The sequence below is a fragment of the Battus philenor genome, unplaced genomic scaffold (genome assembly GCF_028537555.1).
Source record: "Battus philenor isolate CCGP_79_NKW_IND1 unplaced genomic scaffold, ilBatPhil1.0.hap1 SCAF_6, whole genome shotgun sequence".
NCBI classification, from domain to species: domain Eukaryota; kingdom Metazoa; phylum Arthropoda; class Insecta; order Lepidoptera; family Papilionidae; genus Battus; species Battus philenor.
The window spans coordinates 16,216,840-16,229,553 of NW_027181726.1; the positions used below are offsets into that span (position 1 = coordinate 16,216,840).

The 12,714-nt window shown below is 33.4% G+C and overlaps 2 protein-coding genes across 2 annotated transcripts; one reads left to right on the forward strand and one right to left on the reverse strand.

The window, feature by feature from the left end:
- Nucleotides 1-632: 632 nt before the first annotated feature.
- PGAP3 (Per1-like protein PGAP3) lies at nucleotides 633-7,037 on the reverse strand. The gene is made up of 7 exons (XM_068773807.1): nucleotides 6,780-7,037; nucleotides 6,246-6,403; nucleotides 5,322-5,477; nucleotides 3,539-3,663; nucleotides 2,263-2,396; nucleotides 962-1,169; nucleotides 633-745 (listed from the first exon to the last, which is right to left on the reverse strand). The coding sequence occupies exons 1-7, from the start codon at nucleotides 6,916-6,918 to the stop codon at nucleotides 670-672; spliced, it is 996 nt and encodes a 331-aa protein (XP_068629908.1). The 5' UTR covers nucleotides 6,919-7,037; the 3' UTR covers nucleotides 633-669.
- Nucleotides 7,038-7,380: 343 nt separating this feature from the next.
- LOC137930516 (GTP-binding protein 10 homolog) lies at nucleotides 7,381-8,648 on the forward strand. Its single transcript, XM_068773791.1, has one exon. The coding sequence runs from the start codon at nucleotides 7,439-7,441 to the stop codon at nucleotides 8,597-8,599; it is 1,161 nt and encodes a 386-aa protein (XP_068629892.1). The 5' UTR covers nucleotides 7,381-7,438; the 3' UTR covers nucleotides 8,600-8,648.
- The last annotated feature ends 4,066 nt before the right edge of the window (nucleotides 8,649-12,714 follow it).

Sequence of the window (12,714 nt, forward strand, 5' to 3'; positions counted from 1 at the left end):
ACGAGAAATCTAGACGGATCTTGGAGGCTCCGAAAGAATGCCGAAATTGAGACTTTAGTAGCACAGCCAAACATCATTGGCGAATATAAAGCTCAACGAATCCGCTGGCTTAGTCACTTGGTGCGAATGGGATCGGATCGGAGCGTGAAGGTAGCGTACCTGAAAAAACCGAGGGGTCGAAGACCAGTGGGTAGACCCAGGTATCACTGGATCGTTCGCGTTGAGGCAGACTTGCGCGAATTGAATGTCAACCAATAGCAGACGATGGCGCAAGATAGAGTAAAGTGGAAGTCTCTCGCTTCGGAGGCCAAGACCCACTTTGGTCAGTGAGCCAGCGGAGTAGTAGTAGTATACCAGTAAAATCTTTAAATATGTAACACAAATGAGAAAATTCGAACATCAGCTTACCGCCATACAATGTTTGCACTTCGCGGCGCACATGCCCGGTTCAGTAGCGTCAATTAGGCGAAACGGACTGCCGTAAGGAAAGGGTTAAAGATATTATTTAACACTCAATGCATATTAAATGTCGGTTTTAAAACTAAAAGTTTCGAACGTACTGCAAAGGATAAGACAATAAATAAAACTGATGATTTAAGAAGATTTATTTTGAATAAACATATAGACTAGATTGAAATGTTAGATTCTTATTGAATACATGTGCGCAGGTTACAAAAGCTTGAAGTCCGCCTTGCCGCCGCTGGCCTGGACCTTCTGTGCGTACTGCAAGTCGTCAATTACGAATCTGTAACCAGATTTTGCAATCGCAAAACTTTTCGCAATTTTTCAAAATAAAAATTAAGAGTAAATCACGAAAGAAAACTTCTCAAAGAAGCATTCGTTGAAAGAACTAAAAAAACTAGAGACGTGATTTCCATTACAATTAAATATTAAAATTGGCAACACAACATCGACGATAGAGGCGAGAATTTCGCCACAGTGGTAATAGTGCGAAGCTCACCTGTAAAACAGCAGTGGGAGTGGCACGGTGCTGAGGTGCCAGAGCGCGTGGGCGTCCCACGTGTGGTAGTGGGGCGGGAAGTCCAGCAGTTCTAAACACAAGGCAGCCCCGGAGAGGAGAGTGAACGCGATCAAACGCCACACGTAGCGGCGACCCGCCAGGTATTGGAAGCATGCCCATAGCAACCAGATCAACGAACCCACAACGCCTGGAAACCCACACTCACTGCTGATCCTTGGAGATTAGTATACCTATTATACATTCAATCTAACGACCGGATAAGTTTCTTGTGGAAGACTTTGAAGTAAGATATTAAACCAATTTAAGATAACCTGCAAGGCAAAAATTTAATTGCCACTTAGACCAACTGTCACGTCGGACCTCATAAGTAGGCTCAGACACTCAGGGTGCAACGGAGAAGACTATGCTCAGAGTTTCGCTGCGAGATCGAATCAGAGATGAGAATATCAGCAGAAGAATTAAGATCTAACCTAACTCGAAGAATTTTGTGTCTGAGTGACAGTTAGCGGGGAACATCGCTCTTGCTACTGATGGCTATTGGGGAAGAAAGGTTATCGGGTGGTGACCACGAACTGGTAGCCGCGGCGTGGGTGGAGTTCCACTAGGTGGACTGACGGCATAGTCAAGGTTGCGGGAGTCGCTGGGTACGGGCAGAGCAATACCGGACATCGTGATGATTTTTGGATGGCTATTCCTTGCAGTGGGCATCAAATACATTATTTTTACAGAACCTTCAGCGTACACCATCATGATGCCATCGTCCTTAGTAGACGTGGTTTATAATCATCACGGACCGCGAAGAGCGCCCAAAGTCCCCTTACTCTCCAAGCGGAAAAACGCATTGTGCCGAATTGATGGTAAATGGTGAATGCCAAGGTGACGAGTTTGGGCAGCAATCACCGGGGGCTCGACAGCAGCCCTAAAGTAGACGGCTTCTTTGGCAGCTTCTACTCGGGCTGTACAGGATGATTATATATAAGGTTTAAGGATGTGAATTCATTTATCATTTATAAGCAAAGCATTTGACCTCTATCTCGTCTGATGTTTAGCAATGACGAGGTATATGCTACATGCTTGTCTAGAAGAAACCTATTCACTCTTGTCTCGAAGACTCCTAAGTTCTTCGACTGGTTGTTTCTTCTTAGCTGTTCGCATTATAAAAGTAGAAAGAATTTCAACTGTGTCCGATGGAAGGAGATGGGGAAATTGTTTGGTGTAATTCCTATAAACATTTTATTTCTGGCAATACAAAGTTTGCACGGAAAGATGGCAACACTTACCAAAGAACACGTTTACCAACATATTGTAGTCATAATCAACATTGTCCGAATAAAGATAACGAACGTGCTCTGCGTAATAAAGCACTGACACGAATAGAACAGCAGCTGCGGTTTTCCTTCTTTTATGAAACACCCTGTAAATACAAAATTAGGATGAACATAAAATTCGTTTATTTAACCTTGACTCTACTCTGCTTCGCAAGGTGTTATAATTATAGAGAAGAAGCAGTAAGAAACTCCACAACAACACATGTTTTAATAAAGTTTAACACAGATTTATATACATACACTTTATCAGATATAGTTTGAATGAAATCAAAATAATCGGTCAATATCGCTGCCAAGGATTCTAGTCATTTAAATATTAATTTATATCTAATAAGTTTTTTACGTCAATTTACTTTTAATATTTGTTTTGAATTTTATAAATGTAGTCCAATAATGTTTTGCGGAATTATATAAAAAAATCTTGTTCCGTACTACACTTTGCAGTCGAATCTTTGGTACAGTCAGTATATCACTCTGCCTTGTAAATACACTATGAATGTCCCCTATTTTTAATTTATTATAATTATTGTAAATGTACAAAATATTATCGTAAATATATTGTGAGGTCACTGTAAGAATTTTGGCGCCATTTGTAAAAATTAAGACGCATTCACATTATGACATTACTTTTGCGCCATCTTATAATTATAGTTCTAAACTCCTTTATAAAGACATCCCTAAATATAAAATACATACTATACATATAATATAGTATATACATATTTATTTTTATATATATATATATATATATATATATTATTAAGAATAGTTATGCACCTTGAAAATATCAATACATTTATATAATGTACATTTAAATATATATCTACATATAGTGTTCTTCTCCATTTTTCTCAAAAAAAAGTTTTATATTGTTGATCCTATCAAGAAGAATTAATAAATTTATTTATTTTTCCAACTTACAATAGATATGATCATATGATCGCATACTAAATAAATAATTTATACGTAATCTTTGGTATAAACAAAATTGTTCCATATAAAAACCTAAATTAAGTTAAAGGAATATTATATTAAGCTATTAATCAGCGAAATTCACCGATTAACTAATCAAAATTTAACAAATCGTTGAACATTGATCTTAATCATTAGTTAATCAACCGTTGATCGATTAAAAATTTTTCTTTTTCGTTTTTGCCACCTTAAATATGTTAATCAATGGTTAACCTTAAATTAAGATTTAAAAAGATCTCATTCGACTGTCTTTTACCTGATTATGGCGGCGGCGTAGAGAACCATGACCATAGACAAAGCGCACGCATAATCCATGAACTCTGTAAACGGGTTGTCGCGAGTGTGGAAGATGATAGACCACACCCATGCATTCATACACACCTACATTATAAAATCAATTTAAAATCCAAAAAATATATCAGGGGTGGCCAAACTGCGGCTCGCGAGACACATGCAGCTCTTTGAACAATTATTTTTGGCTCCGATTAATTATCGAATTATTTCAATATTCAAATTTATATAACCTATGTCCGCTCCTGGGATATCTAAAGAAATTATTGGTATAAATAATTATTATTATTATTCCACCATAATATTAGCGAAATCCAAACACCCATCCTAATTGACTAACCGGCGTATTAAGTATTATTAGGAGTGCTGTCATATACGTGTGCCATTACACATATTTTGTACTTTTGTTTAAATAATTTCAATAAACATGATTTTTGTAAAAAAAACATTCTTTCATTTAACAAAAAAATTACAATTTCGAAAAATGCCTCGCACTATCAAAGAGCTTGGACACCCCTTACATATATTACATAATATATATTTATAAGGCATTTACATGCACTTTTAAATCGTCAATTATATTAACATAATAAGCAATAGGCTACCACTGGTTTGAACACTGATCTGTTTAAAAAAGTCATTCAGTAACTCAAAAGTCGCTCTGATAAAATAAAATTTAAAAAAAAACTTTACATATAAATATAATTTCGATCAACTAAAACACGTGAATGAAATATATAAAATTAATTTAATAATAATATACTTTTAATTTTATATCTAAAACTAACAAAAGGTATGTCTCTGAAGAAATACAACCACAACGACTTGGATATGAACAAAGTAAAAGCTCCTTATTCACATTTCTTTTATTCGCGGATTGAAAAAATTCAACCCAATTCCTATACTCACTGCTACAAATTCTTTTAAAAGGATTCCAATAGATATCTAATCCAATATCCTTTGTTATAGCCATCAAATGGTCCAATAAAAAAGTTATATTAAAATGTTAAATTCACAGCCTGTTGAAGAGGCTTCAACAAGCACTGAAAATGTGATATTTATTTGAAAAATCCTATTGAAGGTTTAGGAATAGCAAATGAGCTTTGCAATTTCTTTATAAACATTCACTCTATAGAACAAAGTCTTATTTTTAAGATGGAAATTGATAATGCGACTGCTGCCTATCAGTCTGAATTAAAAAAGCTTTTAAAAACTGCCAATAAAAACAAAATTATAAAATCCCTCAAATCTTTATTTTAACATTAAGATAATTAATCAAAATACCCAAAAACCTCAACTGAATTGATTTCTTTATACATTTGATCGTTTTTATTGCCACCTAGTAACATATCCTCTATAATCCCATATAAATCACCATTCCGTATTATTCACATGTTACACAATGTATATTCCGTATATTCACAGTTTAGAAACTGTGAATACGGAACTGTGAATATGGTATATGTCCTTTTACATAAAAAATCTTTTACTATGGTGGTCAATTACTTTAATTCCATAATAGCCTAAATTAATTGAAACCAGAAGCATATTTCCCAGAGTTTGGAAACAGTTTGAAAAAACCAAGGCCTTTCAAAGACCTAAATTGTCCTTTATTAAATCTGAGTTGGTAGTTACTTTGTGTATAATGACTACCAACAAATTCATATATTTTTTTTAATGTATATTCTATTTTTTTTTATTAGTATCAATATGGTCAAATTGACCAAAAGTTAATTAATATCACTTACCGCTGCAAAGAAATGCCAGAAGAGTACAATCGGTACATTATCAACAGGAAACAGCCTGGTTATCTCCACATGCATGTAAACATGCATCATCAGGTTCAGGAACGAGGAGAAAGCTGATGCTGGTTCCTGAACACCCATGATTCTCTTGAACGGCCACTAGAATCAAACACACATTTCAACCTGAGCCACAAACAATTATGTCTATTTATTTTATTACACTCTAAACTATTCACATATAATATGTTTGCTATTCATATCCTGAGCTATGTGATAAAAGATGGTCTAGCATCAAGTCATTTGTGCTTTTTCTTAGGTTCCACTAACACACTTCTAACCAACTCTTGTAGCACTATAAGGCTTATATTAAATTTAATGAATGCTTTTAGGTATGTTTTACTTATTTTTTAAATTTCTTAATTTACAATGGCAAACATTTTCACAATATACTTGTCTTATACAAATAAATACAAAACTATGTTTTTCATCACCGCTATCACTGTTTATTCTCCATCACTTACCAAGAGAGCCTCAAGAGTGATGAGCAACATTTACACAAAGACAGAAAATCAATTTTACATGTACGGGTGCAAGGTCCATTGTTTTTAGGCAAGATGAACTGGGTATGGTGTTCATACCTGACAACTAGCATAACAGGTTTAAGAAGATCTCCTTATTGTATTAGTGTTAATCACTGACCAGACTCCTACCCCTAACTATCGACATTAAAAAGATCCTACAGTGCTGCTTCAGATGCCCTTTGAAGAAATGAGCTGATGTCAACTCTTAACAGGCTCTAATCAGGTTAACCATGACAAACAAACTAGTAACAGATGTAAATCAAAATTCTTAAATATATTCAACTGCTTTTATTCAATTACTGGAATGAACATAATTAACATATATTTACTCGCATGTTACACCAACCTTGCCATGGAACTTGGGTATCTGAAAGCCTCGTTCTTGGAAACCTTCAACCGTACGCCACATACAGTTATAGCGGCATTCATCCAGGCAGTTCCATACGAGCAGTTGGTTTGTAGCCTCCAGCTTCTTGGCCAACTTAGGCACATACAATCGACCCTCTAAAATAAATTTATATCCCATATAATTCTTTTGCATAATGTTATTATCTTGGATGAGGAAGGTGAGAACAGGTTGCCCAATAAATTAATTTAAAAAAATTATCAAAAAATTTTTTAATAGTTATGTATCTCTTTGCTTTTACATTTACAGAATCTAATAAAAAGAAATTGAGATTAAATGTAACGTCCAATATATTTTTTACTTATCAATAAATGAGTGCAAATACTAAAATAAACATCGAAATTGTCGCAAAACTTTCCAACATACAACAACACGCTTTATGTATTAAAATTACCTGAATTTAACTTTAATTTAATCTTTTCTCTAATTATAATAAATGAAAGTATTAATAAATCAACGTTCACAAACTTTTACCTTCAGTGCAATTAGCCTTCTTGCATTTATTAACACAGTTTTGGTAAAAAGGCGATCGATCCCCTTCGCTTGCTGATAAATACGATAAGACGTTAAATAAAATTAAAATAAAGACCCATTTACGTTCATGTAGTTCCATTATTAATATTTTATCTTAAATTAAGAATTTAAAAACAATCGTCGCGCCCGGCTTTATTTATTATCGTTCAATATTTTCCTCATTTTCATTTCCACACAAATGACAGAAATGTCACTGGAATTATAATCTTATTTACTTCAAGGTGATGTTGATAATGATTTTACACCAAAGATACACAAAATCAATAACTTTAATTTTTTATATTAACTTCTTGTTTTCATTTAGACAAAAGTTTATATAATTTATATATAATAATGTTTGTTAATATAATGCGATATTATTTAAAATATAAGGGGTATAATTTTACAATATTTAAAAAAAACTTATTGCATTAACAATAATTAATATTTCATTAAAGAAGCAAGTACAAAGACATTTTAATTGCATTTAATGTTAAAATCGAATGGTAATTGATAAATTTAATACATGTAACATTTCACCATCGATGTCAATGTCACAATAGCACATATAAAGTCGTATTAATGTTTTTAAACACAATAACCTGTAAAAAGTTGATATTATGGTTTTTATTACAAGGATTTGCCTTGCAACTAAGGAAATAAAACTTCCACGTAATTATTTACGAACTAAGTTTATAGATTCCGTTAGATTACATGTCAAAGGCGGCACTGGAGGCACCGGCCTCCCCAAATTTGGTGGTTTGGGAGGACAAGGAGGATGTGTATATTGTGTAGGAAATGAAAAAGCTAATCTTCGAAGTATTATGACAAAGTATCGTGCAAAGACAATAAGCGCCGGTCATGGTGAGGACAGTTGCAAGACAAAAATTGTTGGTAGCCCCGGATCAGATATCAAACTTGAGGTACCGCTAGGCGTTACAGTATATAGAGAAGACGGTAAAGTCTTAGGCTCAATAGATAAAGAGGGAGAGACAGTAATTGTGGCTAGAGGTGGACCTGGCGGGAATTCCGACAACAGTTTCCTTGGTCATTTTGGACAAATACATCATGTTCGTTTGGACCTTAAATTAATCGCCGATGTAGGACTCGTAGGGTTCCCGAACGCTGGTAAGAGTTCTCTGCTAAAAGCAATATCAAGAGCCAAACCTCGCATAGCCAATTATCCCTTCACCACAATTAAACCGAATAAGGGAATAATACAGTTTAAAGATTTACGACAAATATCAATAGCCGACCTGCCTGGTTTGATAGAAGGTGCACACTTGAATATAGGTTTGGGACATAAATTCTTGAAACATGTAGAGAGAACTAAGTTACTGCTTTTCATTGCTGATGTGGAAGGCTTCAGACTTACACCAAAACATCCGACAAGGTCCTGTCTAGAGACAGTTTTGTTACTTAATAAAGAATTAGAATTATATGATGCAGAATTGTTAGACAAACCAGCCATTTTGGCAATAAATAAAATGGATTTGGAAGGCGCTGAAGATATCTTCCAAGATGTTAAAAAGTCATTATCAAATATAAATAGTGTTATTGATAGAATACCAGAAGAACTGAGGCCAGAGAAGATTATTTCCTTTGAAGATATTATTGGAATATCTGCATTGAAAGGAACTTCAATTGAGGACTTGAAGATGCTGATCAGAAAGAGATTAGATGAATATGGTGAAGCTAATAACCCTGATTTCATAGACGCAAGTAAATTATTTAAGAGAAATAAGGCTATTGTGAAGGAGAGAGGATCGCAGGTTACATAAAACAGTTATACATAGTGTATAAAAAGTAATTGTTTATATAATATAAGAATGTTAGATATATTAACTTTTTTATTTTAATTCCTACTTAAGTATACTATCATTGGCAATTGGCCATGTTTGTAATAAGTACCTGCTGGGACGGAACAGCATTTACCACATTTTTGCATTTAACAAACTTTCCTGGTGGAAAGTGACATTGTGGTTGAAGATGAAGCACCTAGACACTGTATTCACTCTGCCTTGATAAAGACCTGGGTTACAGTTATCAGAAAATAAGGAAGCAAGCTGAATACAAATTTCAGCCCTGAGCTACATACCTGACTCCATTCTCTACAGCAGTATATTCTAACATTTTAACACCTTAGCCTTTCTACAATTATTACGCCTATATAACATACATAATTTTAATATTAAATTGAAAAGGGTTGAACTCATGTCAAGTTCACTTTCAAGTTGCCTTCCTTAACAAACAAATTGCCGCCTGTTGGGCGTGAGCCATAGGTTGGGAAATGCTGCCGTACAGTATGGACCTGATGCCCATATAGTCAATCTATGGAATGCTGGGATATATCTCTTATGATAGTATTACTGCTTACACTTCTGTATTTCAACTATGATGGAACAAATACAAAAATAAGCTAAAATTCTTTTCTCAATGGTATCAACTAATATATACTGTTAACTTTTTTAAGAACATTAAATAAATATAAAAAAAGTGTTTATCAATTAGCTTGTAAGCCCTCAATAGATGGACAGACAACATAATCAAGGTAATGGGAAGTCACTGGATGCGTGTAGTGCAAGATTTGTTGTGGTAATCTTTGGCAGAAGACTCTGACTTGCAATGGATGGCTATACTATATGAAATGATGTTTATCATATAAAATTGAACCTGCAGCACAATAAGGTAATTTTACAATATTAAGGTATAAGAGTACATGCTTGATGAGATACACAAAAAAACCAAAGTCATGGACATAGCTGGATGAGTTTCTCGTCTGAAGTGGCAGTGAAAGAGTATATCGCTCATACAACTGATGGTCGAAGGGTTCTCGACTGTTGACCATGAGCCTGTAGTCGCAGCGTCGATAGGCCTTCCACTAAGTGGACTATCCAGATGTTACTGGACCTGTAGACGTGACTATGGTGGAGGCCTATGCCATGCACTAGACTACTACAGGCTGAAAAGAAGAAGGGTAATAATAAAAGACTTTATACACAATATTAACTTTATTGAAAATTGTTTAACACACATTGTTCTTATAGCCTACAATAATCACAACTAGGTACATTATCACTAATTGTCCGCACTGCCATCTCCAAGAAGCCTTTCATATCACAGCAAACTAACAACCTTATCACTTACAACCTATTTCTAGCCTAAATAAGGTATACGGTTAGTGCTTAGACTATATAATTTAAAACAAAAACACAATGAAACATTTGTCCATAGATATAAACAGTTTTAAAGCTTACAGATAGAATATACCAAGACTTAAAATTATTTTTGGATAATTAATTTCATATTTTTTCATTCCATCACCTATTTTTCTGATATAAAACACAAATATTTTTATAGGCCCATAAATAAATCTCAAATTAATTATCCTGTATACTACCGTGATCAAAAAGTAGGGTGACATTGTCATTTAAAATTCCCGGACATTAGGAAGACAAGTCTATATCATTTGCCGGGCGTGTATTTAAAAATTTGGAATATCATTTGGCTTAGCCAAAACCATTTTGAAAGATGTTTTGTGTCACAAAGGAGTAAGTCTCGATTGGTCGATGTCATACTGCATTGGTTCTTCGCGACTTTTTTTGCAAAAAAAACCTCGACTGATATTAAAATCAAAATTACATGATTGAGGAGATAAAAACCGAATCGAAGGTTTAGGTTACACCAGAAAAAGACTATCCCAACCATTTCCAGGACTGTAAAAAAATTAGCAAAAATGCGTTCTAACGCATGGGCCTTACATTGAAGGGAATGAAATTATTTTTCTACAAACATATTCACCTTAGTTTTTGATCACAGTAATATTTTAAAAGATATTACGTCTTTATCGCCATTTCAGCTGTCATCTCTTGATGGTCTACCATGGATTTCCAATAAGGCCGTAAACTAACTTTGACAAGGTTTGTCCACTTTGAAGGAGGACTTTCTAAGCTGGGCGTGGTCTGCCCACTGTCAATTACAACTTCTTCAATTTAATTTCACCATAGTTGAATTTCTAGAACTATAGAAGGAATTTTTCTACAAAAAATCCCAAAAATGTGCGAATGAGATGGAATGACAATACTTGTGCTGTGCGAGGAAGATAAATTACACATTGAAAATACTTCCTTTATCTGTTAAACTGTATTAAAAAGTCGCCTCCATATTGTGTTAGCTCAAATAACAGCCAGTATGCACTTTAACTTTTATCCTATAAATATAACAAACGTGTTTGAATATACAGTACCAGGCAATAATATTGCACATCGACAGATATGCTCTACGAAGCCGAAATTAGCCGATTGTCTCTTTCCAAAGGTCGATGTGCAATATTTATCGATGGGTACTGTATTTTGTTAGTATAAAAAGATATTTTATAATATATTATAGTTATTATACATGCAAACAAAAGGCGTCCCACTAGGTGGAAAAACAACCTAACCTTAAAAGTCATCGAAAGATGGTGTAGGCCGCTTCTTACAGGTTCTATTGGAAATCTATTTGGTAGGTCTATGTCCAACAGTAGACATCTAGATATATAGTGCTTATAGAATTTAATTATTTAGTATATGAAATACATAGGCCACATAGATTAGTATTAATATAATATAGAATCTACAGAATAATAGCATATACAAAAGTATTTCTAAGTGTTGCCATACTATAGAAATGACTTTCGTATAGAAAAATCCAGATCCAGAGAATATACAGATTAATAGTAACTAATAGAAGCCACTTCCATAATTTATTAGCAAAAATTATTTCACTGATTTAACTTCTTCAGTCGAATTTTATTAAATAAGTGTTGCCATGAACACAAAACAATTTTTTTTGGATATCAATCGAAATATACAAATTTAATAATGATATTACATAGCAATTATATACATTACTAGCTGTACCTGTGACTTCGTCCACGTGAAATTTAAAAAAAAATCAATTCAGTTTTTTTTTTTAATAAATGAAGCCTAAGTTACTCCTTATTACATCGGCTACCTGCCAGTATAAGCTATTTCAGATATTACCAAAACGAAAAAACAGATAGATGGACAAAAATTTATAAACATGCAATTTTGGTACATGTACTACATATATATATATATATATATATATATATATACTCATATGCGTGCAGTAAAGAGCGGTTATTTTAATATTACAAATAGACAATCCAATTTTTTTTTATTGGTTTAGATAAATATAAACATTTTTTATAATTAACAATTTCAGATGTTGAAATGAAGACTAGAAAATATAAAACTAAACACTAAATAACTAAAACAAATCACTTCTTTATGCCTTAGCTCTAACTTTCATAAACAACGCAGTTTGGCGGGAAAACTATTGCGCATGCAACACTTTTACCTTTTTTTTAATCTCAAAATCGATATTGTAATTTTGCTCATTAACATTATGTAAGAAAATCAATTAAATTTATATACATTGCAACACAAACACATAGTCCAAAATCAACACTCGGAATTTAGTGATGCAGTGATGTCATGACTGTTACACTATATAACTTACATACGTAATACTTTAAGGTCAAAATATAAAATAACACATAGAAATTCTTAAATTCTATTATAGTAATCTTACACAGTATTACTAATAAAATATATTTGTATAACATCTGATATATAATTGTGGTTAAACAAGCAATAATTTGACCTTAATGAAATATAAATTTTGTTCGAAATCAAAACACTCATGTACGAAGTTACGCAATCTTAGTAACTGTCAAAGTGACAGGTTGGCGCCAATTTTCGACATATGTCAAAATGCAAACACATTTCTATATTTTTTTTAAAAAACAATGACATATGCTGCCATTAACTGAAATTATATAAAAGATTTCATTTAAATTCAATTATTAGATAATATTCCTTGAGTTTGG